We start from the raw sequence: 24,239 nt of genomic DNA, 5'->3' as shown, positions 1-24,239 counted from the left end.
GTGTGGTTCCGGACCGCGGTCCGTATTGACCCTGTTCTAGGTGTGGTTCCGGACCGCGGTCCGTATTGACCCTGTTCTAGGTGTGGTTCCGGACCGCGGTCCGTATTGACCCTGTTCTAGGTGTGGTTCCGGACCGCGGTCCGTATTGACCCTGTTCTAGGTGTGGTTCCGGACCGCCGGACCCTGTTCTAGGTGTGGTTCTGGATTGACCCTGTTCTAGGTGTGGTTCCGGATAAAGTCCATATTGACCCTGTTCTAGGTGTGGTTCCGGACCGCGGTCCATATTGACCCTGTTCTAGGTGTGGTACCGGACCGCGGTCCGCATTGACCCTGTTCTAGGTGTGGTTCCGGACCGCGGTCCGTATTGACCCTGTTCTAGGTGTGGTTCCGGACCGCGGTCCGTTTTGACCCTGTTCTAGGTGTGGTTCCGGACCGCGGGTCCGTATTGACCCTGTTCTAGGTGTGGTTCCGGACCGCGGTCCATATTGACCCTGTTCTAGGTGTGGTTCCGGACCGCGGTCCATATTGACCCTGTTCTAGGTGTGGTTCCGGACCGCGGTCCATATTGACCCTGTTCTAGGTGTGGTTCCGGACCGCGGTCCGTAGTTGAGTATGGCTGCAGTATAAAGTCATCTTTGACTGCTTTAGGTGAAGTGATGAAATGCCTCATAATAAAGTGATTGTCTGCTTTCAGTAAAGGGAACATTTCTGCACATTTCATGATGACATCACAAACATGTTTCACTCTTCTGTTTTCAAACAGTTGCATAACACTACGCATCGCAACACAACGCCACACTACACTACAATACACTACACAAATTGCCTCAAAGTCATACAATTGGCAATTTGGCCCTCCTGCACATTGTATTAACATAAATAGTCAAAAAAAGAAAAAGGCAAAGCCCTGTGCAATAAAATCTGTAAATATATATATTAAAAAATATGGCTTTTAGCTGACACTTTTCTCCAAGAGACTTACATTTTTTTAATAATATGGGAATCAAACCCACCACCATGCTCTACCAACTGAGTGTGTGTGTGTGAGAGTTTGTAATGTAGTAAGTAGTAAGTACTAAGTAGTGTGCAACTGTCTTCGTGCAGGGCTCTCTCATCTGGTGAGAACACAGCAGGTTGTCACAGCAACCCTGGGAGAAGATGCTGTCTTAACCTGTGAGCTCATGACACTCAAAGATGTGAGGCAAGTCACCTGGCAAAAAGAGACACCTGGGGTGAATGAAAATGTGGCCACTTACAGCAAACGCGGTTCCCATGTCAACCCACCTTTTCAGAGGAACGTGGAGTTTGAAGACGAGGGTCTGCAGAACTGCTCTATCGTCATCAGAGGAGTGTCAAGAGGAGACGAGTCCTGCTACAAGTGTCTGTTTAACACCTTTCCAGAGGGACCTATCAGCGGAAGGACCTGTCTCAAAGTCAATGGTAAAATGTGACAACATAATGTACTGTAAATGACTGACCCAGAACAACTTCTCCAGAACTTCAAGCAGCCATTTTATCAGATCATACATCCAATGTCTTGAAACCATTTATCAAAATGTGATCATTTAGTAAATAATTTAAATGGAATCATTTAGTAAATCATTTAAATGGAATCATTTAGTAAATAATTTAAATGGAATCATTTAGTAAATCATTTAAATGGATTCATTTAGTAAATAATTTCAATGGAATCATTGTGGTCTCACTGTGAACTGTGTCTGTTGTTCTATAGAGCTGTATGGACCCTCACTCCTCATCACACAAACCAACAACAGTCACACCACTCTGTCCTGTTCTGCTACTGGACGACCTGTTCCTACAGTAACCTGGGACAACACAGACATTCTAGAAAATTCCACAATGGCCAATGTCACCCATCTCAATGGAACTGTCACGGTCACCATAACTTCTACGCTGGCAGCATTCAGTCTACCTGACAAAGACACCAGGGTTGGCTGTATGGTGTCACTGTTCTCTGGAGGTGTCACCAAGAACGTATCCATGGTTATTCCAGCTAGAACTCAAGCTTCATTTCCTGGTGAGAAATGGTTCTATACATGCCTACAGTAACAATCAACATGCTGGTGTCATTCTGAAGTACTGTCTCTGTATGTTCTGTGCTAGGTGTACCTGGGGTCACTGATGGTGACAGGATCAGAGGTCAGTCATTAATCTAATGACCACAACTGTTCTCTGACACTTTTATCTATGAATTGTACAATTCTCATCCTGTCATCTTTCACATGTAACCCAACAGGGATTGGTGCAGTGATGATTTCACTGTGTTTCATTGCTGTGTGCTGTGGAGCTGCTGTGGCACTGTGGTGCAAACTGAGAAATACAACAAGAAGGTAAGTTTTACTGTTCAGATGACAAAGAGAAAATACTTTCCATTCATTTGACATTGTTTTTGTAAGTTTGACAATCTTTAGCCCAAATCCCACAGCCAATGACAGAGAACAGGAAGAACCATCAACACTCAACCCTCAACATGATGACTCTGAAACAAGTAAACAGTGTTTGTACTTACTGTAGGTAATAGATTAGAAAACATTGAATTGCTTTTCAGTATCAAATATCCTCCCTGGAGAATATGTAACTGTAAATACCCACAAAGCCGTTATATCAGTACACTACTACAACATGATCTGACTCTGGTCAGTATCATTGATGTTAATATCTTTCAGGACCACAACAATATCCAGTACATTCTAAATGTGTTAGTACAACCTTATTGGATCATCCTGGTAGAGTGGTAGTCATGACTGCATACATGCAAATGAGTTGCATTGCTGCATTGTTGTTCCAGTATGTTATTTGTATTTTGTATTTATAAGGGAACCCCATTAGCTGCTACTCTTGCTGGGTCCAAACATATTACAGTACTTACATTACATATAAAACAGTACATCATAAAACATTATTACACCACTACATCTCTACAATACAACATGTTTAATACCACCATACAACAATATCACAATGTTTACACATGCATGTGTCTGTACCTTTGTATGTCTTCACAGTCCCCGTTGTTCCAAAAGGTGTATTTTTACCTGTTTTAAAAGAATCTGATTCTACTGCTTGTATTACATGATGTGGAATAGAGTTCCATGTAGTCATGGCTAAACTAGGGCCTGTAGGACCTGCCTTGTTGATAGTGTTGTTAAGAAGGTAGAAACTAGGGCCTGTAGGACCTGCCTTGTTGATAGTGTTGTTAAGAAGGTAGAAACTAGGGCCTGTAGGACCTGCCTTGTTGATAGGGTTGTTAAGAAGGTAGAAACTGGGGCCTGTAGGACCTGCCTTGTTGATAGTGTTGTTAAGAAGGTAGAAACCATGGCCTGTAGGACCTGCCTTGTTGATAGTGTTGTTAAGAAGGTAGAAACTAGGGCCTGTAGGACCTGCCTTGTTGATAGTGTTGTTAAGAAGGTAGAAACCATGGCCTGTAGGACCTGCCTTGTTGATAGTGTTGTTAAGAAGGTAGAAACTAGGGCCTGTAGGACCTGCCTTGTTGATAGGGTTGTTAAGAAGGTAGAAACTGGGGCCTGTAGGACCTGCCTTGTTGATAGTGTTGTTAAGAAGGTAGAAACTAGGGCCTGTAGGACTTGCCTTGTTGATAGTGTTGTTAAGAAGGTAGAAACGGGGGCCTGTAGGACCTGCCTTGTTGATAGTGTTGTTAAGAAGGTAGAAACTAGGGCCTGTAGGACCTGCCTTGTTGATAGTGTTGTTAAGAAGGTAGAAACTGGGGCCTGTAGGACCTGCCTTGTTGATAGTGTTGTTAAGATGGTAGAAACTAGGGCCTGTAGGACCTGCCTTGTTGATAGTGTTGTTATGAAGGTAGAAACTATGGCCTGTAGGACCTGCCTTGTTGATAGTGATGTTATGAAGGTAGAGCAGTGCTTTATTATGGACAGACTTCTCCCATCTTAGCTACTGTTGTATCAATATGTTTTGACCATGACAGTTTACAATCCAGGGTAACTCCTAGCAGTTTAGTCACCTTAACTTGCTCAATTTACACATTATTCATTACAAGATTTAATTGAGGTTTAGGGTTTAGTGAATGATTTGTCCCAAATACAATGCTTTTAGTTTTGGAAATATTTAGGACTAACTTATTCCTTGCCACCCTATCCGAAACTAACCGCAGCTCTTTGTTGTATAGTGTTGAGTCATCCGCATACATAGACACACTGGCTTTACTCAAACAGCTGCCCTGGGGAATTCCTGATTCTACCTGGATTATGTTTGAGAGGCTTCCATTAAATAACACCCTCTGTGTTCTGTTAGACAATCAACTCTTTATCCACATTATAGTAGGGGGTGTAAAGCCATAATACATATGTTTTTCCAGCAGCAGACTGAACGATAATGTCAAAAGCTGCACTGAAGTCTAACAAAACAGCCCCCATTATCATTTTATCATAAATTTCTCTCAGCCGCCTCCCAGGTTACGCAGTGGTTATTGGCCTAGCGTTGTCCGGGTTAGGGAGGGTTTGGCCGGTAGGGAAATCCTTGTCTCATCGCACACCGGCGCACACGGCGCAGTGCGCGCTAACCAAGGTTGCCAGGTGCACAGTGTTTCCTCTGACACATTGGTGGGGCTGGTTCCGGGGTGGATGGCGCTGTGTTAAGAAGCAGTGTGGCTTGGTTGGGTTGTGTATCGGAGGACGCATGACTTTCAACCTTCGTCTCTGCCGAGCCTGTACCGGAGGTGTAGCGATGAGACAAGATAGTAGCTACTAAAATAAGTGGATACCACGAAATTGGGGAGAAAAGGGGGTAAAATTTAAAAACAAACAAAAAAACAATTATCTCAGCCAATCATCATTCATTTATGTCAGTGCTGTGCTTGTTGAGTGTCCTTCCCTATAAGCGTGCTGGAAGTCTGTTGTCAATTTGTTCACTGTGAAATTGCACTCTATCTGGTCAAATATATATTTTTTCTAGAAGTTTACTAAGGGTTGATAACAGGCTGATTGGTTGGCTATTCGAGCCAGTTAAGGGGGCTTTACTACTCTTGTGTAGTGGAATGACTGTAGCTTCCCTCCAGGCCTGAGGGCACACACTTTCTAATAGGCTTAAATTGAAGATGTGGCATTATCACCGACTATTATCCTCAGTAATTTTCCATCCAGATTGTCAGACCCAGGTGACTTGTCATTGTTGATAGACAACAATCATTTTTTCACCTCTTCCAAACTGACATTACGGAATTCAAAAGTACTATTCTTGTCTTTCATCATGTGGTCAGATATACTTGGATGTGTAGTGTCAGCGTTTGCTGCTGGCCTGTCACACATACGTTTGCTTATCTTGCCAATGAAAAAGTCATTAAAGTAGTTGGCAATATCAGTTGGTTTTGGGATGAATGAGCCATCCGATTCATTGAATGATGGAGCTGAGTTTGCCTTTTTTCACAATATTTAATTTAAGGTGCTCCAAAGCCTTTTACTAGGAGTCTTTCTATAATTTATTTTTGTTTCATAGTGTAGTTTTATTTCATTTAGTCATGATTTCTTCATTTGAAATACGTTTGCCAATCAGTTGGGCTGCCAGATTAATTGCCATACCTTTTGCCTCATCCCTCTCACCCATACAATTTTTCAATTCCTCATCAATCCACAGGGATTTAACAGTTTTTACAGTCATTTTCTTAATGGGTGCATACTAATTAGTAACTGGAATAAGCAATTTCATAAATGTGTCAAGTGCCGTGTCTGGTTGCTCCTCATTACACATCAAAGACCAGCAAATATAATTTACCTCATCAACATATGACTCACTATAAAACTTCTTGTATGACCTCTTATACACTATATTAGGCTCAGCCGTTGGAACTATTCTAAAATGGGTTAAATAAAAGTGTAATGATCACTTTAATGGTACTGTATTTCAAACTCTCTGGTCAGTTATGTTTGTTTTAGACCATAGCTGTCAATACTTGACCATTTTACTTTTTTTTAAATGAGAACTTGAGTGACTACTATACTGTCTCAAACACATCTGTGTGGTTCAAAGACTGTTTCTATCGATAGGCATTGTGGGTACTGAATAGTGGACTGAATGGCTGACACACAGGCCTGCTGTTTATTTTATACTTAAATACAGTCTGTATGTAAATATGTTTTGTAGTTGGTTAATGATGACACATGATGAATCCAAACTAGACTTATGTGTGGTTTTTATTCTTTACTGGGGGTTTTATAAATCAAATGTTAGGTACTTTCATGGTGTGGGTGGTTTTCTTAATTCTTAACTTTTTTAAATCAAATGCTGTAAGATACACAATGTTGTAATATACTTTGTGTGTGTTTTTGTTTTCTACTTTTATAAATAAAATGTTTAAACAATGTTGTAATGTACGTTGTGACATCGCTTGTTATACAATGTGTCATAAATCTATGGAGCCAGATATCTTCCAAAACGTTGAACGTACAGTATCGTAAGGATCGTAAGAAAATCCATTCTAAATTGTTAGGATTGTAAGAATAGCCATACATAAACGTGAACTTTCATCTGTGAACATGTTACGATTACGGACAAACATTTTAGGCTTATACAAATCTTGTTGCAATTCTGATGTACAATAATACCTTTCAGAATGTTGGCAGTTTCATCTCACCAACAAAGACAGCGTACACCAAACGGTCTGTGAAGAGTGCTACCCGAACAAGCATTACACAGTATAAAACAAGTAATGGAAACCGGAAAGAGGTATCCTGCACGTTTTCAAATTAAAAGTCTCCATTCTCTTATTGGCATCATTATTATTGGCATCATTTGGTTAACTCCAGTTTTTGGAATAAATTGAGGTCGTTGACAAAACAGACCATTGTCAAAGGTCTGCATAAGAATGACGTCAATGTATTCCAAACACTGGTGCCTGATGATCACAATAATTTGGATTATAATCTTTCTGGTATGTTCTATTACGAATTGACTGGGACTCGTTATTGTTTCGTTGTTTACTACTGAAATATATTTAGCTTATTCAGTCAAATAAGACATTAACTGCAATACACTGATCTCAAATATATTTGCATAATTAGGCTAAACAGAGCCATGGCGGTAAAATTAGAGGCTTTTTATATTGTATCTATTGTATTTATATTGTGTCCCGGTCTAACGTGCTAACTCTGCCCACTGGGGCGTGGCTTATGGAGCGCTTCAATTTATTCCAACAGATAGAGTTCTCATCACACGCACCCATTTGCACCCAATGTCAACTGGCAGAGGCTGTTCAAAGAGAACTCAATGGAGAATCTGGCAAGGTGGGTTTCACGGAGACATCTCTCAACTCGACGTCTATTACCACGAAGAATGTAACATGGGCAGAAGAAGTCTGCTATATTTGTTCCTTCAATGTTTACCCGAGTGGATCAAGACGCAAGCAGACGTGTCTTACTGTTCAAGGTTAGTCAACTTAACTAATTAATTAAATTCAGGGGAGGGTCATGTAATTTGTAATCAATTAAACGTCTCATTGCTCAGGGTTTGAGAATTAGTTGCATATTATAGTATCTCATGATGCCCCTCCTCCCTGATTCTCTGCTCGGTCCGCAATATCAATCTCTGAACGAACAGAGTAGAAACGCAGATGGACAACTAGTAAAAGCACAAACCAGCTGTATTCAACCCACTGGATGCTTCAGTCACACAAGCATATATTTATACCTTCCAACGAGGAGTCACCACTTCCAAGATAAACAATCAGTCTCTGTTCCTCTTACTTATTACATTGTCACGGCCCTGCCTGAGTCCAGAGCAGCGTGAGCGGAGAGGTGTGGTAGATGGGACTGTGGTTGGGGTGGACCCCTGCCGCCTTCCTCCCAGAGGTTTCTTCTCTCTTCAACTGTTGTCCTCATCTTGATGTTGAGTTCCACCTCTCTCCTTGCCCTAGTTCCACAGAAACTAACCTGACTTATCAGGAACTGAGACTAGCCTGTTGCTCTTAACCTCCATCCTTAGAAATATTAATACACAGCGAGAACAACTTGTCTGGACAGACCTTCTATACTCGTCTCACAGTAACTTTCCTATACAAAGTTCAAGTAAGTAGTTAGAATCCAACATGATCCATAGCCTATACTATAGGCCTAGACTATACCAAGACCATGCAGGGAGATGCAAAGTTATATTTCTAAGAAAATGGACTTCCTTCCCTAGTTTTTGCGCTGCTGGGATGGTACACTGCTCAAAAAAATAAAGGGAACACTTAAACAACACAATGTAACTCCAAGTCAATCACACTTCTGTGAAATCAAACTGTCCACTTAGGAAGCAACACTGATTGACAATACATTTCACATGCTGTTGTGCAAATGGAATAGACAACAGGTGGAAATTATAGGCAATTAGCAAGACACCCCCAATAAAGGAGTGGTTCTGCAGGTGGTAACCACAGACCACTTCTTAGTTCCTATGCTTCCTGGCTGATGTTTTGGTCACTTTTGAATGCTGGTGGTGCTTTCACTCTAGTGGTAGCATGAGACGGAGTCTACAACCCACACAAGTGGCTCAGGTAGTGCAGCTCATCCAGGATGACACATCAATGCGAGCTGTGGCAAGAAGGTTTGCTGTGTCTGTCAGCGTAGTGTCCAGAGCATGGAGGCGCTACCAGGAGACAGGCCAGTACATCAGGAGACGTGGAGGAGGCCGTAGGAGGGCAACAGCAGCAGGACCGCTACCTCCGTCTTTGTGCAAGGAGGAGCAGGGGGAGCACTGCCAGAGCCCTGTAAAATAACCTCCAGCAGGCCACAAATGTGCATGTGTCTACTCAAACGGTCAAAACAGACTCCATGAGGGTGGTATGAGGGCCCGACGTCCACAGGTGGGGGTTGTGCTTACAGCCCAACACTGTGCAGGACGTTTGGCATTTGCCAGAGAACACCAAGATAGGCAAATGTGCCACTGGCGCCCTGTGCTCTTCACAGATGAAAGCAGGTTCACACTGAGCACATGTGACAGACGTGACAGAGTCTGGAGACGTCGTGGAGAACGTTTTGCTGCCTGCAACATCCTCCAGCATGACCAGTTTGGTGGTGGGTCAGTCATGGTGTGGGGTGGTCAGTAAACCATTTTTTTGTGTTGATTTTGAGGTGTACTTTGGATCATTGTCCTACTGGAAGATCCAACCATGGCCCAGTTTAAGCTTCCTAGCAGAGGCAGTCCGGTTTCGATTTAATATCTGCTGGTACTTGATGGAGTCCATGATACCATGTATCCTCACAAGTGGTCCAGCGCCTTTGGAAGAAAAACAGCCCCACAACATCAAAGATCCATCACCAGACTTCACAGTGGGGATGAGGTACTTTCTGTATGGATATCTTTCTGTCTACACCAATCCCACCTCTGGTGTTGGTTTCCAAAAAGCTCTATTTTGGTCTCATCTGACCATAGAACCTGGTCCCATTGAAAGATCCAGTAACGTTTGGCAAACTGTAGGCGCTTGAGTTTGTTGTTTGATGACAGCAAAGGCGTTTTTATGGCAACCCTCCTAAACAACTTGTGGTTATGTAGGTGGCGTCTGATCGTAGTTTTGGAGACTTTCTGACCCCAAGACCCAACTAACGTCTGTAATTCTCCAGCTGTGATCCTTGGAGATGTTTTTGCCACTGGAACCATCCTCCTGACTGTGCGTGGGGTCAATATAGACACATGTCCTCTTCCAGGCCCATTGTTAACATCTCCGGTAACTTTACATTTCTTAATTATTGCCCTGATAGTGGAAATGTGCAGCTCAACAACCTTTTTTTGTGGCACATTATCACATCTTTCCAATAGTGATGGATGACTATCGGACCTTGGCCTGTGTGTCACCATATATTTACACCCCAGTGAAACAGGAAGTCATGGCTTACCACTTAAGTGTTCCTAATCGCTTAGGTGAATTTAAGAATGGAAAATATGAATAGGAATATACGTCGGTTAGATTTGACTCAATCATTTCTAGGGGTGACAATAATTGTGCAACACATGTTTTGAAGAAAAACATTTATTTCACATGTATTTTTTTCAATAATTTTACTTTAATTAAAAGGTTTGATTTTTGTAAATATTTTGAATGAAACACCAAGAGGATAAACAGCAAACACATTTTTTTCACAGCCCGTTTTGCTCATATTTACCAAGTGTCCCAATATTAGTGGAGGGACCTGTATGTTCACCCCTACCCTTATCCACGGTGTTCTGCCAAACCACAACCTTCTGGCTACTTTGCCATGTAACGCTTACAAAACGAAGAACAGTTTCTAAAACGGCATATCTAAGACTCTGGTCTGTCCAAGGAGTGAGGGTAAACAGTAGGCATGTTCTCTGCAATCCACTTCATATTTAAATTATTATTTTGGGTACAGTGGAGGGTGTTGGGGAATAATCAGAATTAGTTGGGTAACATAGATGTTTTATATTCATGATATGCTTATGAGTTATTTCTCATAAGAATGTATTTTGTTGTACTATAGTGGTGGCCATTGGCAGTTATCTGTTCTATGTCAAGACTAAGTTGCATGGGCTGCAGAGAGGGGAGAGGTCAAGGGGTCATCATGTGTAAACATGTCTTTTGCTCCACTGTGTCTGTGTGCCAGTCACTCCCTACTTTTCCCATCGGGGAAAGGAGGATGGCAGTGTCTGGAATCATTCTATGCTCCCTCTTTGTTGACCTATAGGGTCACTCTCCTCTCCGTGAGTTTGTCCAGGATTGGTTGTATTTAGAATTGGTTCTATCTAAATTTGATATATATCATAGGGTGGGGGTAATGTCTTGGTACCATTTTGTACCAAGGACGAGATAAGAGCTTTGTTTAGGAGACCAAACTGAACGATAATTTATAGCCAACTCTGTCTGACTAGGGGATACTCCTCTCTGAAGTAAAGTCTTTCTTTGTGTAAGTTCCTAAGACCTGTGTTTTGTCATGTCGTCTAGGAGGGGGTGGATCTTTGCTATAAAGGAACCCATTTGCCATTATGTTGGGCACTCAACTTTTCATTAGAGATACTGAACTGTTGAAAGTCAAAATGTTATTGCAAAAGCTTAATTATTATTAAAGGTGAAGATTAAGCATAACTCTGACTCATGTGTGATTTGCTCTCTCATCAGTTGGTAATTAAGGAAATTTCACTTGTTTTTTTTGTTGTCAAGTGTTCAGGGAGGGTCGCGTAAAAATATATTTAACTGAAGGGAGGGCCATCCATTTCCATTTCAGAGAGATATGATTTTCTCCAGGTATCCCTTATTATAAATACCTTGCACTCCCTTAGTAGTCAAAACATATATATCCACCCAAACAAAAGGTGTGTCTACCAGCTTATTCCCACAGAGAACTGATCCTCACACCATCTCTATCTGATACATGTTGTGTCTACTAGCTTATTCCCACAGAGAACTGATCCTCACACCATCTCTATCTGATACATGTTGTGTCTACCAGCTTATTCCCACAGAGAACTGATCCTCACACCATCTGATACATGTTGTGTCTACTCTTATTCCCACAGAGAACTGATCCTCACACCATCTCTATCTGATACATGTTGTGTCTACTAGCTTATTCCCACAGAGAACTGATCCTCACACCACCATCTCTATCCAATACATGTTGTGTCTACTAGCTTATACATGTTGTGTCTACTAGCTTATTCCCACAGAGAACTGATCCTCACACCCTCTCTATCTGATACATGTTGTGTCTACCAGCTTATTCCCACAGAGAACTGATCCTCACACCATCTCTATCTGATACATGTTGTGTCTACTAGCTTATTCCCACAGAGAACTGATCCTCACACCATCTCTATCTGATACATGTTGTGTCTACTAGCTTATTCCCACAGAGAACTGATCCTCACACCATCTCTATCTGATACATGTTGTGTCTACCAGCTCATTCCCACAGAGAACTGCAGAGGGAAACAGTACCACCAGGTCAACCATCAGACTCCGTATTTTCAACAAGAGAAACCGCAGAGGTTATTCAACCTTAAGGACAAATCCAAGGTCATCTCAATATCTTTACAGTAGAAGCTAACAAAACACACCAAAACTGACCAGGTGTACACCGATTAGTAAAGAGAGGCTAACATTCTCCATTTCCTCTGCACAGTTCTCACAGTGAGAAACAATAGGATCCAATTCAGTGTTACCACTTACTTTATGACATGAGAATTAAGTGATGGACTTTAATCTTAGCTGGTCTGAGAGAACTGATGAGGCTTTTCTCCTTTATGTATACGTTGGTGTTTCTTTAAGCTGCTGTGTTGAGAGACATTTTTCCCACAGTCAGAGCAGGAGTAAGGCTTCTCTCCTGTATGTATACGCTTGTGACATGTTAAGGTATATAATTGGGTAAAACAATTCCCACAGTCAGCGCAGGAGTAAGGCTTTTCTCCTGTGTGCGTTCTCTGGTGAACTGTTACCTCAGATGATGTTTTGAAGCATTTTCCACAGTCAGAGCAGAAGTAAGGCTTTTCTCCTGTGTGTGTTCGCTGGTGAACTGTTAGCTCAGATGATGTTGTGAAGCATTTTCCACAGTCAGAACAGAAGTAAGGCTTTTCTCCTGTGTGTATACGTTGGTGTTTCTGTAAGCTGCTGTGTTGAGAGAAATTTTGCCCACAGTCAGAGCACGAGTAAGGCTTCTCTCCTGTGTGTATTCGCTTGTGACTATTTAACTTATCCAATTGGGAAAAACTCTTTTCACAGTCTGAGCAGGAATAAGGCTTTTCTCCTGTATGTGAACGTTGGTGTCTTTTTAAGTTACTCTGTTGAGAGAAACTCTTCCCACAGTCAGAGCAGGAGTAAGGCTTTTCTCCTGTATGTATACGTTCATGTTTGATTAAGGTATCCAATAGGGAGAAACTCTTCCCACAGTCAGAGCAGAAGTAAGGATTCTCTCCTGTGTGTGTTCTCCGGTGAACTGTTAGCTCATATGATGTTGTGAAGCATTTTACACAGTCAGAGCAAGAGTAAGGCTTCTCTCCTGTGTGTATATGTTGGTGGTTTTTTAAGTTTCTCCGTTGAGAGAATCTGCACCCACAGTCAGAGCAGGAGTAAGGCTTCTCTCCAGTGTGCACGCTCTGATGAACTGTCAGAGCCCCTGATGTTCTAAAACTCTTCCCACAGTCAGAACAGAAGTAAGGCTTCTCTCCTGTATGAATACGTTGGTGTGTTTGTAAGCTTCCCAGTTGAGAGAAACGCTTCCCACAGTCAGAGCAGGAGTAAGGTTTCTCTCCTGTGTGCATACGCTGGTGAGATTTTAAGGTATTAAATTGGGCAAAACAATTCCCACAGTCAGAGCAGAAGTAAGACTTTTCTCCTGTGTGTATTAGTTGGTGCCTATTTAACTTATCCAATCGGGAGAAACTCTTTTCACAGTCGGAGCAGGAGTAAGGCTTCTCTCCTGTGTGCACTCTCTGATGAACTGTCAGAGCCCTTGATGTTGTGAAGCTCTTCCCACAGTCAGTGCAGGAATACAGATTCTCTCCTGTGTGTATTTTCAGGTGTATTTTTAGCTTTGATAGCATTGGGAAAATCTCCTCACAATGTGGGCAGTGGTGAGACATCTTAGCTCTGTGATCTTCCTGCTGCTTTCTGGATGTAGAGAATGTCTCAACGTCACCTGTGTGAACAGTATCAGGAAAAAAAGTCAAGTTTTGTGACATACGCAGAATGGGAAAAACATTAAGAACACCTGCTCATTCCATGACATAGACTGACCAGGTGCAAGTTATGATCCCTTATTGATATCACTTGTTAAATCCGCTTTAAAATCAGTGTAGATGAAGGGGAGGAGACAGGTTAAATAAGGATTTTTAAGTCTTGAAACAGCTGAGACATGGATTGTGTATGTGTGCAATTCAGAGGGTGAACGGGCAAGACAAAATATTTAAGTGCCATTGAATGGGGTATGGTAGTAGGTGCCAGGCGCCCCGGTTTGTGTCAAGACCTCCAATGCTGCTAGGTTGACGCTGAACAGTTTAACTTACGTATCAAGAATGGTCCACCACCCAAAGGACATCCAACCAACTTAACACAACTGTGGGAAGCATTTGAGTCAACATGGGCCAGCCTCCCTGTGCAACGCTTTCAACACCTTGTAGAGTCCAATAGGGCTGTCCCCAACAACAACAAACACGTGGTTAACCAAGAGTCGTTTGTTCTTTCAACTAATCAATTGGTCAAAAATGTTAAAACATGTATTTCTCCAGTGCATTCGGTTAATTATTCAGACTCCTAGACTTTTTCCACATTTTGTTACGTAACAACCTTATTCGAAAATGGATTACATTGTTTGTTATTTCTCATCAATCTACGCATATTACCCCATGACAAAGCAAAAACAGTTTTTTTAGAAATGTATTAATAATAAAAAACAGAAACATCACATTTATATAAGTATTCAGACTAGGGATGCACAATATAATCGGTGAACATATCGGAATCTGTCGATATTAGCGAAAAATGCCAACATCAGTATCGGCCTGATGTGTAGTTTAATGGCGATGTTAAAAAGCAATGTCAAAGCTACCGTGCATACCTACGTAATGACGCCACGTAAAATGAAGCTACCGTGCATACCTACGTAATGACGCCAAGTAAAATGAAGCTACCGTGCATACCTACGTAATGACGCCAAGTAAAATGAAGCTACCGTGCCTACCTACGTAATGACGCCACATAAAATGAAGCTACCGTGCATACCTACGTAATGACGCCACGTAAAATGAAGCTACCGTGCATACCTACGTAATGACGCCACGTAAAATGAAGCTACCGTGCATACCTACGTAATGACCTACGTAATAATGGCTTTTTTTTCTGACCAGCACTGTACCTGCGCGAGACAACTTTACCAGCATCATAGCTATCAGCATACCTATCAATGAATCGTTGTGACATATGAAATACGAGTGATAGTTATTACACTATGTAAAACATTTATGAATGTGTAAAATTATTGTGATGTGCAGTCATATTCAGGTCCTGATTGGTCGACAAGATTATTTGACACGTCAAATAGTGTTATTTGATGTGTATCTTATTTGACACGCAAAAACCCAAACGGCGTTCCATAGAAATCTTGGTTGCGAATGAAACAGCACAGCAAGTAAGTGAAAGAAATAGGTTTTGATTATGTTTTACTGGTAATGGGGACATACTTAAATGCCAATAAAATAACATTTTGGTCAGTGTGTGTGTGTGTGTGTGTGTAAAACCATTATATAACTAGGCAAGTCAATTAAGAACAAATTCTTATTTACAATGACTGCCCAGACAACACAAGGCCAATTGTGCGCAGCCGGATGTGATACAGCCTGGATTCGAACCAGGGAATGTTGTTACGACTCTTGCACTGATATGCAGTGCCTTAGACCACTGCGTCCGTGTGTGTGTTAACTATTTAACTGTATTAGAATGTTTAAAAGGCCACAAAAAAAATGTAATATTGGTTATCGGTATCTTTTTTACAGGCAAGGAAAATATCAGATTACGGTATCGGCTGAAAATGTCATATCGATGCATCACTAATTCATACGCTTAACTCAGTACTTTGTTGAAGCACCTTTGACAGCTATTACAGCCTTGAGTCTTCTTCGGTATGACGCTACAAGCTTGGCACACCTGTATTTGGGGAGTTTCTCCCATTCTTTTCTGCAAATCCTCCCAAGCTCTGTCAGGTTGGACAGCTATTTTCAGGTCTCTCCAGAGATTTTTGATCGGGTTAAAATCTGTGCTCTGTCTGGGCAACTCAAGGACATTGAGAGACTTGTCCCGAAGCCACTCCTGTGTTGTCTTGACTGTATGCTTAGGGTCGTTGTCTTGTTGGAAGGTGAACCTTCTCCCCAGTCAGAGGCCCTGAGCAGGTTCTCACCAAGGAGCTCTCTGTTCATTACTCTGTTCATCTTTCCATCGATCCTGACTAGTCTCCCAGTCCATGGTGCAGAAAAACAGCCCTACAGCATGATGCTGCCACCACCATGCTTCACCGTAAGGATGGTGCCAGGTTTCCTCCAGACGTGACGCTTGACATTCAGGCCAAAGACTTATATACTAAGCCTACTAATGATAACGGCATTACCTATTATCATAATGATGGTCATAATAATAGTAATAATCACGAAAGATCAATTAAAGGGAGGGGTATTATTATTATTATTATTATTTATTATTATTATCGGACACTAAATGAATCATAAATAATACCAAAGGGGCTATTTAAACAGAGAGAGAAAGTAAAGCCTTTATTACAGCATAGCGAAGACAACAAACAGACAAATTAGTGAAATTGTTTATCCAACATGTGGTTGCGTGAGGCTCGGTGCTCATGGAATCAGTAGGCTATTAAACAAACAGTCAAACAGGAAACACAAGCAATAACTGTAGTCCATTAGTCCATTCAGACAGGCGTGAATCAAACAGGTGTCTTGTACACCACAATTTTTTGTTGTTGATATTTGCTACTGCTCGACTACAGAAATCTTGATGGACCAACAGCCTATCGACCAAATAATCTACTAAATGGTGTCAGCCCTAGAGTCCATGCTACATATCTGTGGATTGACTGTGCCTTTAAACAGCTTGGAAAATTTAGAAGCTTCATGACTTTAGAAGCTTCTGGTAGGCTAATTGACAGGGGTACCTGTGGATGTATTTCAAGGCCTACCTGCAAACTCAATGCCTCTTTGCTTGACATCATAGGAAAATCAAAAGAAATCAGCCAAGATCTCAGAAATAAAATTGTAGACCTCCACAAGTCTGGTTCAATCTTGGGAGAAATCTTGGGAGCAATTTCAAAATGCCTGAAGGTACCACGTTCATCTGTACAAACAATAGTACACAAGTATAAACACCATGGGACCAGGCAGCCGTCATACCGCTCAGGAAGGAGACGCGTTCTGTCTCCTAGAGATTAATGTACTTTGGTGCGAAAAGTACAAATCAATCCCATAACAACAGCAAAGGACCTTGTGAGGATGCTGGAGGAAACAGGTACAAAAGTATCTATATCCACAGTAAAACAAGTCCTATATCGACATAACCTGAAAGGCCGCTCAGCAAGGAAGAAGCAGATCGTACTTTTTGGAGAAATATCCTCTGGTCTGATGAAACAAAAATGGAACTGTTTGGCCATAATGACCATTGTTATGTTTGGAGGAAAATGGAGGAGGCTTGCAAGCCGAAGAACACCATCCCAACCGTGAAGCACGGGGGTGGCAGGAGCCTTTATACAAATATTTGCTTTTTTAAAATCAAATAAATAGTTTCAACGATATTGAAAAACCATCCCGTGGCGTTTTCCAAATACCCTGGTATACAGTATACCACCCAAGCCTAGTGACTACACAGACTCATTACATACAACTTCAAAACACTGTCAGTTTGTCTACTTCACTTCTTTAGTCTACGCTCTGATCACTCCAGATAGACCAGTTGTTCAGGGATGTGTGATGTTGAATTATAGAATTCAACCAAGCAACAGACTGGGTCATAACTTGTGGAGGTCTAACTTCTGAAGATAACTTATAGACAGAACCTGCTCTTACCATGAGAAACAGATGTCCCAATCTTCTCCTCCTCTTCTTCATCTTTAATGTTGACATCCAGCTCTAGTGTTTGACTGAAGTCGTCCAGCTTCACTGATGCCATCTCTGGATCCTGCAGTGCAAACTGGGCTCAACTGTCACAATCAGGACCCAGTGACTGTACGTTTGGACTCAGTGTGAAAAGAGAGAGGCAGGCTGGGTTTGTCCTCGCTGTTGATGTTACTGGCCTCGGACTTAATCTGAGTCGGGCTGTAGTAATAAAGAGAAACGGACACAAAAAGTTATTGACTTGACAGTTCTAGCGCTTTCTCTATTCTCAAAAAATATATTATATTTATTCTCTTGGGTTCTAACTTGAAATATCCTCATTCATATTTACATATTAGAACTGGGTGTATGCAAATGTACTGAGGGAGAAAGGGGAGTGCAGAAGGTTTACATTCTGTCAGAACATGTTATGGTTAAAGCTCATGTATGATATGGAGAGGAGAAGGGCAACGGTCTAGTTTCAGTCACTGATAAGGTTGTATAGCCGTGGATTAGGGAGGAGTGAGGAATGTGGGCCGAGGTCAGGTCAGATGAAGGAACACTCCTATGACATACACACATAGGAGGCAGGGTCATGACTACACCAATGAGAGGAACCACTTAAGTTTCTGCCTTGCAACAGAGATGTATTGTCTGTCTAGATGGGCAAGGAGTTTGTGTAAACATGTCTGTCTAGATGGGCAAGGAGTTTGTGTAAACATGTCTGTCTAGATGGGCAAGGAGTTTGTGTAAACATGTCTGTCTAGATGGGCAAGGAGTTTGTGTAAACATGTCTGTCTAGATGGGCAAGGAGTTTGTGTAAACATGTCTGTCTAGATGGGCAAGGAGTTTGTGTAAACATGTCTGTCTAGATGGGCAAGGAGTTTGTGTAAACATGTCTGTCTAGATGGGCAAGGAGTTTGTGTAAACATGTCTGTCTAGATGGGCAAGGAGTTTGTGTAAACATGTCTGTCTAGATGGGCAAGGAGTTTGTGTAAACATGTCTGTCTAGATGGGCAAGGAGTTTGTGTAAACATGTCTGTCTAGATGGGCAAGGAGTTTGTGTAAACATGTCTGTCTAGATGGGCAAGGAGTTTGTGTAAACATGTCTGTCTAGATGGGCAAGGAGTTTGTGTAAACATGTCTGTCTTATGCAGCTGTTTGACCCAATGGGTGAATATATTTGTTTGGAGCTTTGACTAGTTGTCTGTTAGTTTTTTACACTGTTTATTTAGAACCTAACACTTCTTAATCACTTATCTAATTTCAATAGATTAGGCAGCTAAACATTGACAACAAAATATTCATTCATTTACATTAGACAAAGTGCACACTTTAAATGACAAAGTAAGTACATGTAACCTATAGTAGATTAAATACATGAGTATAAATGCATAACTGACTCAAAAAAACATTTAGAACAAGGTTGCAGTTTGTTTTAGGCAGCACTATGTACTATTTTACTGAATAACCTTGTCTTCATTGTATATTTTCACTCACAAAAACCACATCGTCAGTGGTGGAAAAATAACTAAATTGTCATTCTTGAGTCAAATCAAATGTATTTATATAGCCCTTCGTACATCAGCTGATATCTCAAAGTGCTGTACAGAAACCCAGCCTAAAACCCCAAACAGCAAGCAGTGCAGGTGTAGAAGCACGTTTGATAGAGGAATTTTAAATTCCCTTATGTTTTATTGCCAAAACCAATTAAATTCGCACTCATTTCTAATTCATGATAAGTTGTAAGTTTATCATTTGCATGAATTAGCAAGAGACCAGTCTTAAAAAACAAGTTCAGCATTTATTCTTGATGAGTACTGACCCAAAATACAAAGAACATTACATTTTAAAGAAAGAAGACATAAAATGACGTCATCAGTTTCACACCCTCTCCCAGCCTTACAATGGCGTAGTAAACTACATTCCAACCTGTCTAAAGGATAAATTATCTCCCCTAATGGAATCCAACCAAAACATTCTTATCTGTTTGAAAATCTATCTTATCCCTCCTTCCTCAACTTTCCCAGGAGACACAGACACAATTCATTTCTGCTTACATTTTTAGTAACAGTACAATTAAGAACCCATACTTTTCAGATCATAACATAATAGTATTAGCATAAATGGTTCTAATCATTAATGTATACAATTGATCATCTAAACTATATTTTCCTCTAACAACGTTGGCTCGGAAAAACTCCCTAGAAAGGCCGAAACCTAGAAAGGAACCAGGCTATGAGGGGTGGCCAGTCCTCTTCTGGCTTAAAGTAAATGCTATACATCAAATTCCTTATATCAAAGCAACAATATGTAACTTTTTGGGCAACCCGACCAAATGCTCATTTGTGAGTTATAGATCTTCCAGTCTCATTGAAAGCAAGTCTAAGAAGCAGTAGATACATTCTATGTGTGCCATTTCTGTCCTTTCCATTCTGAAGTTTAGTTTTTGAGTCCTTTACTTTCGGTCTTGTACTGTACACCAGCGTCAAACAACTGAATATACATTATTTTTGGTTATGGAAAATATATTTCACAGCGGTTTAGATGGTACAATGATTCTCTACACAATGGCTGCTTGTTTTTCCACAAACTGAAATTAGGTGAACTATTCACATTTTTGCAACCAGCGATTTCTGCAAAGGTGATACTTTAAACAAACCAGATGGCATGATTTTCCAGTTGTTTTATTTCATTTACGGATAGCCGGTGGCACACTCCAACACTAAGATATCATTGAAAAATGCATTTGTGTTTAGTGAGTGTTTAGGGTGTTTATTTAGTGTGTCTGCCAGATCAGAGGCAGTAGGAACACTAAGATATCATTGAAAAATGCATTTGTGTTTAGTGAGTGTTCAGGACAAAGGTCTGCCAGATCAGAGGTGTGACAAACATTATTTAGCAGTATGGGGCCCAGTGGGGAAACATCTGGTCTGCCAGATCAGAGGCAGTAGGAATGACAACATGATGATACTGCTGTGTAGCAGTATGGGGCCACGGAAAAACATCAGCAAAGGTCTGCCAGATCAGAGGCAGTAGGAATGACAACATGATGATACTGCTGTGTAGCAGGGGCCAAAGGAAAAATTATATGGGGCCATGATGATACTGAAAAACGGAAAAAACATCAGCAAAGGTCTGCCAGATCAGAGGCAGTAGGAATGACAACATGATGATACTGCTGTGTAGCAGTATGGGGCCACGGAAAAACATCAGCAAAGGTCTGCCAGATCAGAGGCTGTAGGAATGACAACATGATGATACTGCTGTGCAGTATAGCAGTATGGGGCCTGTGTACAGGAAAAAAAACATCAGCAAAGGTCTGCCAGATCAGAGGCAGTAGGAATGACAACATGATGATACTGCTGTGTAGCAGTATGGGGCCACGGAAAAAACATCAGCAAAGGTCTGCCAGATCAGAGGCAGTAGGAATGACAACATGATGATACTGCTGTGTAGCAGTATGGGGCCACGGAAAAAACATCAGCAAAGGTCTGCCAGATCAGAGGCAGTAGGAATGACAACATGATGATACTGCTGTGTAGCAGTATGGGGCCACGGAAAAAACATCAGCAAAGGTCTGCCAGATCAGAGGCAGTAGGAATGACAACATGATGATACTGCTGTGTAGCAGTATGGGGCCACGGAAAAAACATCAGCAAAGGTCTGCCAGATCAGAGGCAGTAGGAATGACAACATGATGATACTGCTGTGTAGCAGTATGGGGCCACGGAAAAAACATCAGCAAAGGTCTGCCAGATCAGAGGCAGTAGGAATGACAACATGATGATACTGCTGTGTAGCAGTATGGGGCCACGGAAAAAACATCAGCAAAGGTCTGCCAGATCAGAGGCAGTAGGAATGACAACATGATGATACTGCTGTGTAGCAGTATGGGGCCACGGAAAAAACATCAGCAAAGGCGACACAACACCCAAATTCATCCTTTTACAGACTACAAAGCTCTAAGTATAGTGATGCAGGGCTTTAGATGTTGTACGCATCAAATTGTGTCATTACAAACTTTATCCACAACTTTATTTTCCATTTTGTATTGCAACTCAAGCAATAACTCTGTCCATTTTATATGTAATAAAGGAAACATTTTGAATAAATGAGGGATACAAAGTATATTGAAAGCATGAATAGCTTCCACACAGGAAGTTCCAGACACTTGTAGAATCTATGCCAAGGCGCATTGAAGCTGTTCTGGTATCATATCTGGAGGACACCTGGCACCATCCCTACGGTGAAGCATCATGCTGTGGGCATATTTTTCAGCAGCAGGGACTGGGAGACTAGTCAGGAAAAGATTAACAATGCAAAGTACAGAGAGATCCTTGATGAAAACCTGTTCCAGAGCACTCTGGACCTCAGATTAGGGTGACGGTTCACCTTCCAACAGGACAACGACCCGAAGCACACAGCCAACACAACGCAGGAGTGGCTTCCTGGCAAGTCTCAATGTCCTTGAGTGGCCAAAGCAGAACCCAGATTTGAACCCGATCGAACATCTCTGGAGAGACCTGAAAATAGCTGTGCAGCCACACCCTACATCCAACCTGACAGAGCTTGAGAGGATCTGCAGAGAACAATTGGAGAAACTCCCCAAATACAGATGTGCCAAGCTTGTAGCTTCATACCCAAGAAGACTCAATGCTGTAATCGCTGCCAAAGGTGTTTCAACAAAGTACTGAGTAAAAGGTCTGATTTATGTAAATACGTTTTTTATAAACCTTATTAAATAAATTAACTAAAATTTAAAATAAACTATTTTTGCTTTGTTATTACGGGGTATTGTGTGTAGATCACGTTTTTTTACAGCTGTAACGTAATAAAATGTGGGAAAAGTAAAGGGGTCTGAATACTTTCTGAATGAACTGTAGTATGCTAATGTTACCTAGCTGGCCTGGCGCATTGTTGCCCATGAAAGCCTAGTGAGCAAGTATTTTAGCCAGGTAGCCTAGGACATCAAAAACTAAAAGCGTGTACTGTATGACAGAGTTCTAGACCGTTTAGGAAACATGAAAGAGTTGGATAGCATTGGCGTTTCTCTACAAGTAGGGTGAGTCAACATGTTTTTTCTACTTGCGCACACACACACACACAAACCAGTGCCATGGACAGCCACAACATGTTTAGCTTACGTTGATTGGACTAAATCGTTTTGGGTATCTTTTAGTTATCACTTTATTAGACTAAGCATAGGTGATTAGATGTAGAAATGTTGAAGTTGAAATGGTGCTGGAATAGTGGAGGCAGCTCCTGTTTTCTTTGTGACTTGCTGTAACTCTCCATGGTTCTAGTTGTTTAGTTGTCCAAAAATGTATGAAACATTACTTTGTTTGACCATGCTGTCGGTCATATAACTGTTTGTTACATGTGATATGTTTTGTAGACTTCACTGGACAGATGTTGCTCTCCTGTATTGTAATGAAACAAAGGTGTGGTTGAATTTATTGTCACTGCGTCTTATTGTCTAGGCCTTAAGACTATATACCACAGTGGCAAGGCATATGAACTAACAGGTTATAGTGCAAACAATGCAATTATTACATAGGTTATAATATATTTTGGGCTTCCACAGTGATTTTACTGATAAAAAAACAACATCTCAATTAAATTGATTCTTTATTAAATTACCTTGAAATAACGTACAGTACATTCAAAAAGACAAACCCAAATCTCTAGCTATGTGACATGTAAAATATTTGTTCACGTTCTTCTCTCACTCGGTTTGACACACACAAAAAACATAACAACCTCTGTTACGGATTTGTTACCGACCATATTATGACATGTTCTTTCGATATTAGAAAGTAGAAACGTGCAAAGACATACCTGTAGTAATACATACAACGGTTATCGTCTTGACAGCACAGCTCAAACGCCTTCGTTATTCTGAAGAATGGTCCACGCCTACCCGGAACTTCTTCTTCTTCTCCTCTGGATTTTAACGGTGGTTGGCATCGAAAATGTGGCATTACCGCCCCCAACTGGATGATAATATATACCCATTATACTTTGTCTTACAAAATGGAAAAAAACATCAAATAAATGTTCTATACCCCCAAAAATATATACCCCCCAAAAATACCATTCAAATAACTCTACACTCATTAAAAACCCACTACCCCATTCCACTACTGTGATCCTATCTGCTCCTGCACTATGCCAATGGGCTCGGAGGGCGGAACACCACCCCTCAACACACCCTGTAACTCTTCTGGAATGAAATCAGATCTTGTATACCCAAATACTTCACTGCGGCTGCCACCACAACATCTATATTCTGTGATTTACGTTCCATCTCTGCAGTACAGTTGATAACCATTGCTATGAACGCTAAGAAGCCAACCATATGACTCGTTGGCCTATCCCTCTGTGCTGGCACAGATCTCACACAGATCCTCTCAGGATCCCTCCCCTTGACCCATCCTCCACTACTTTCTTCACTGCTTCAGCATGCCACACCTCCTGCACTACTCTAACCACACCCCCTGTATTATATTGAAGACCTGGTGGATCTATTGGATAACAGCACAATCACTTGGGATTTTTTGGGGCTAGGGCTCATTAAATGTGGTTAATGTAAGGCTCATTAAATGTGGTTAATGTAGGGCACATTAAATGTCTTTAATGTAAGGCTCATAAAATGTGGTTAATGTAGA

General features: G+C 41.3%; 2 protein-coding genes across 14 annotated transcripts in view; one reads left to right on the top strand and one right to left on the bottom strand.

Annotated features, from left to right (window-relative positions):
• Window positions 1-24,239, top strand: part of LOC118374623 (OX-2 membrane glycoprotein-like) — a 57,335-nt gene that overhangs the window by 6,357 nt on the left and 26,739 nt on the right. For 5 of the 12 annotated variants that reach the window (XM_052499966.1, XM_052499964.1, XM_052499965.1 and 2 more), the window contains exon 1: window positions 6,926-7,416. The exons of 1 other annotated variant lie outside the window; for it this stretch is intronic. In XM_052499966.1, coding sequence (XP_052355926.1) covers window positions 7,161-7,416 — 256 coding nt within the window. In that variant the 5' untranslated portion in view covers window positions 6,926-7,160. Of the gene's footprint in view, window positions 1-1,104; window positions 1,441-1,732; window positions 2,039-2,124; window positions 2,161-2,257; window positions 2,352-2,432; window positions 6,356-6,919; window positions 7,417-24,239 lie in introns of those variants that run through there. 6 more of the 12 variants (XM_052499974.1, XM_052499976.1, XM_052499973.1 and 3 more) reach the window with 6 other exon arrangements.
• On the bottom strand, window positions 11,616-23,490 carry LOC118379524 (zinc finger protein OZF-like). Of its 2 annotated transcripts, XM_052499955.1 has the most exons (4): window positions 23,410-23,488; window positions 22,909-22,991; window positions 17,542-17,790; window positions 11,616-13,616 (listed from the first exon to the last, which is right to left on the bottom strand). In XM_052499955.1, the coding sequence occupies exons 3-4, from the start codon at window positions 17,642-17,644 to the stop codon at window positions 12,187-12,189; spliced, it is 1,533 nt and encodes a 510-aa protein (XP_052355915.1). In that variant the 5' UTR covers window positions 17,645-17,790; window positions 22,909-22,991; window positions 23,410-23,488; the 3' UTR covers window positions 11,616-12,186. The 2 variants fall into 2 exon arrangements, with proteins under 2 accessions (XP_052355915.1, XP_052355916.1); XM_052499956.1 differs by lacking the exon at window positions 22,909-22,991 and having other exon boundaries at window positions 23,410-23,490.

The sequence above is a fragment of the Oncorhynchus keta genome, chromosome 37, assembly GCF_023373465.1.
Source record: "Oncorhynchus keta strain PuntledgeMale-10-30-2019 chromosome 37, Oket_V2, whole genome shotgun sequence".
NCBI lineage: Eukaryota > Metazoa > Chordata > Actinopteri > Salmoniformes > Salmonidae > Oncorhynchus > Oncorhynchus keta.
The sequence above is the reverse complement of the archived record's forward strand: the minus strand, read 5'-3'. Positions and strand labels throughout refer to the sequence as shown.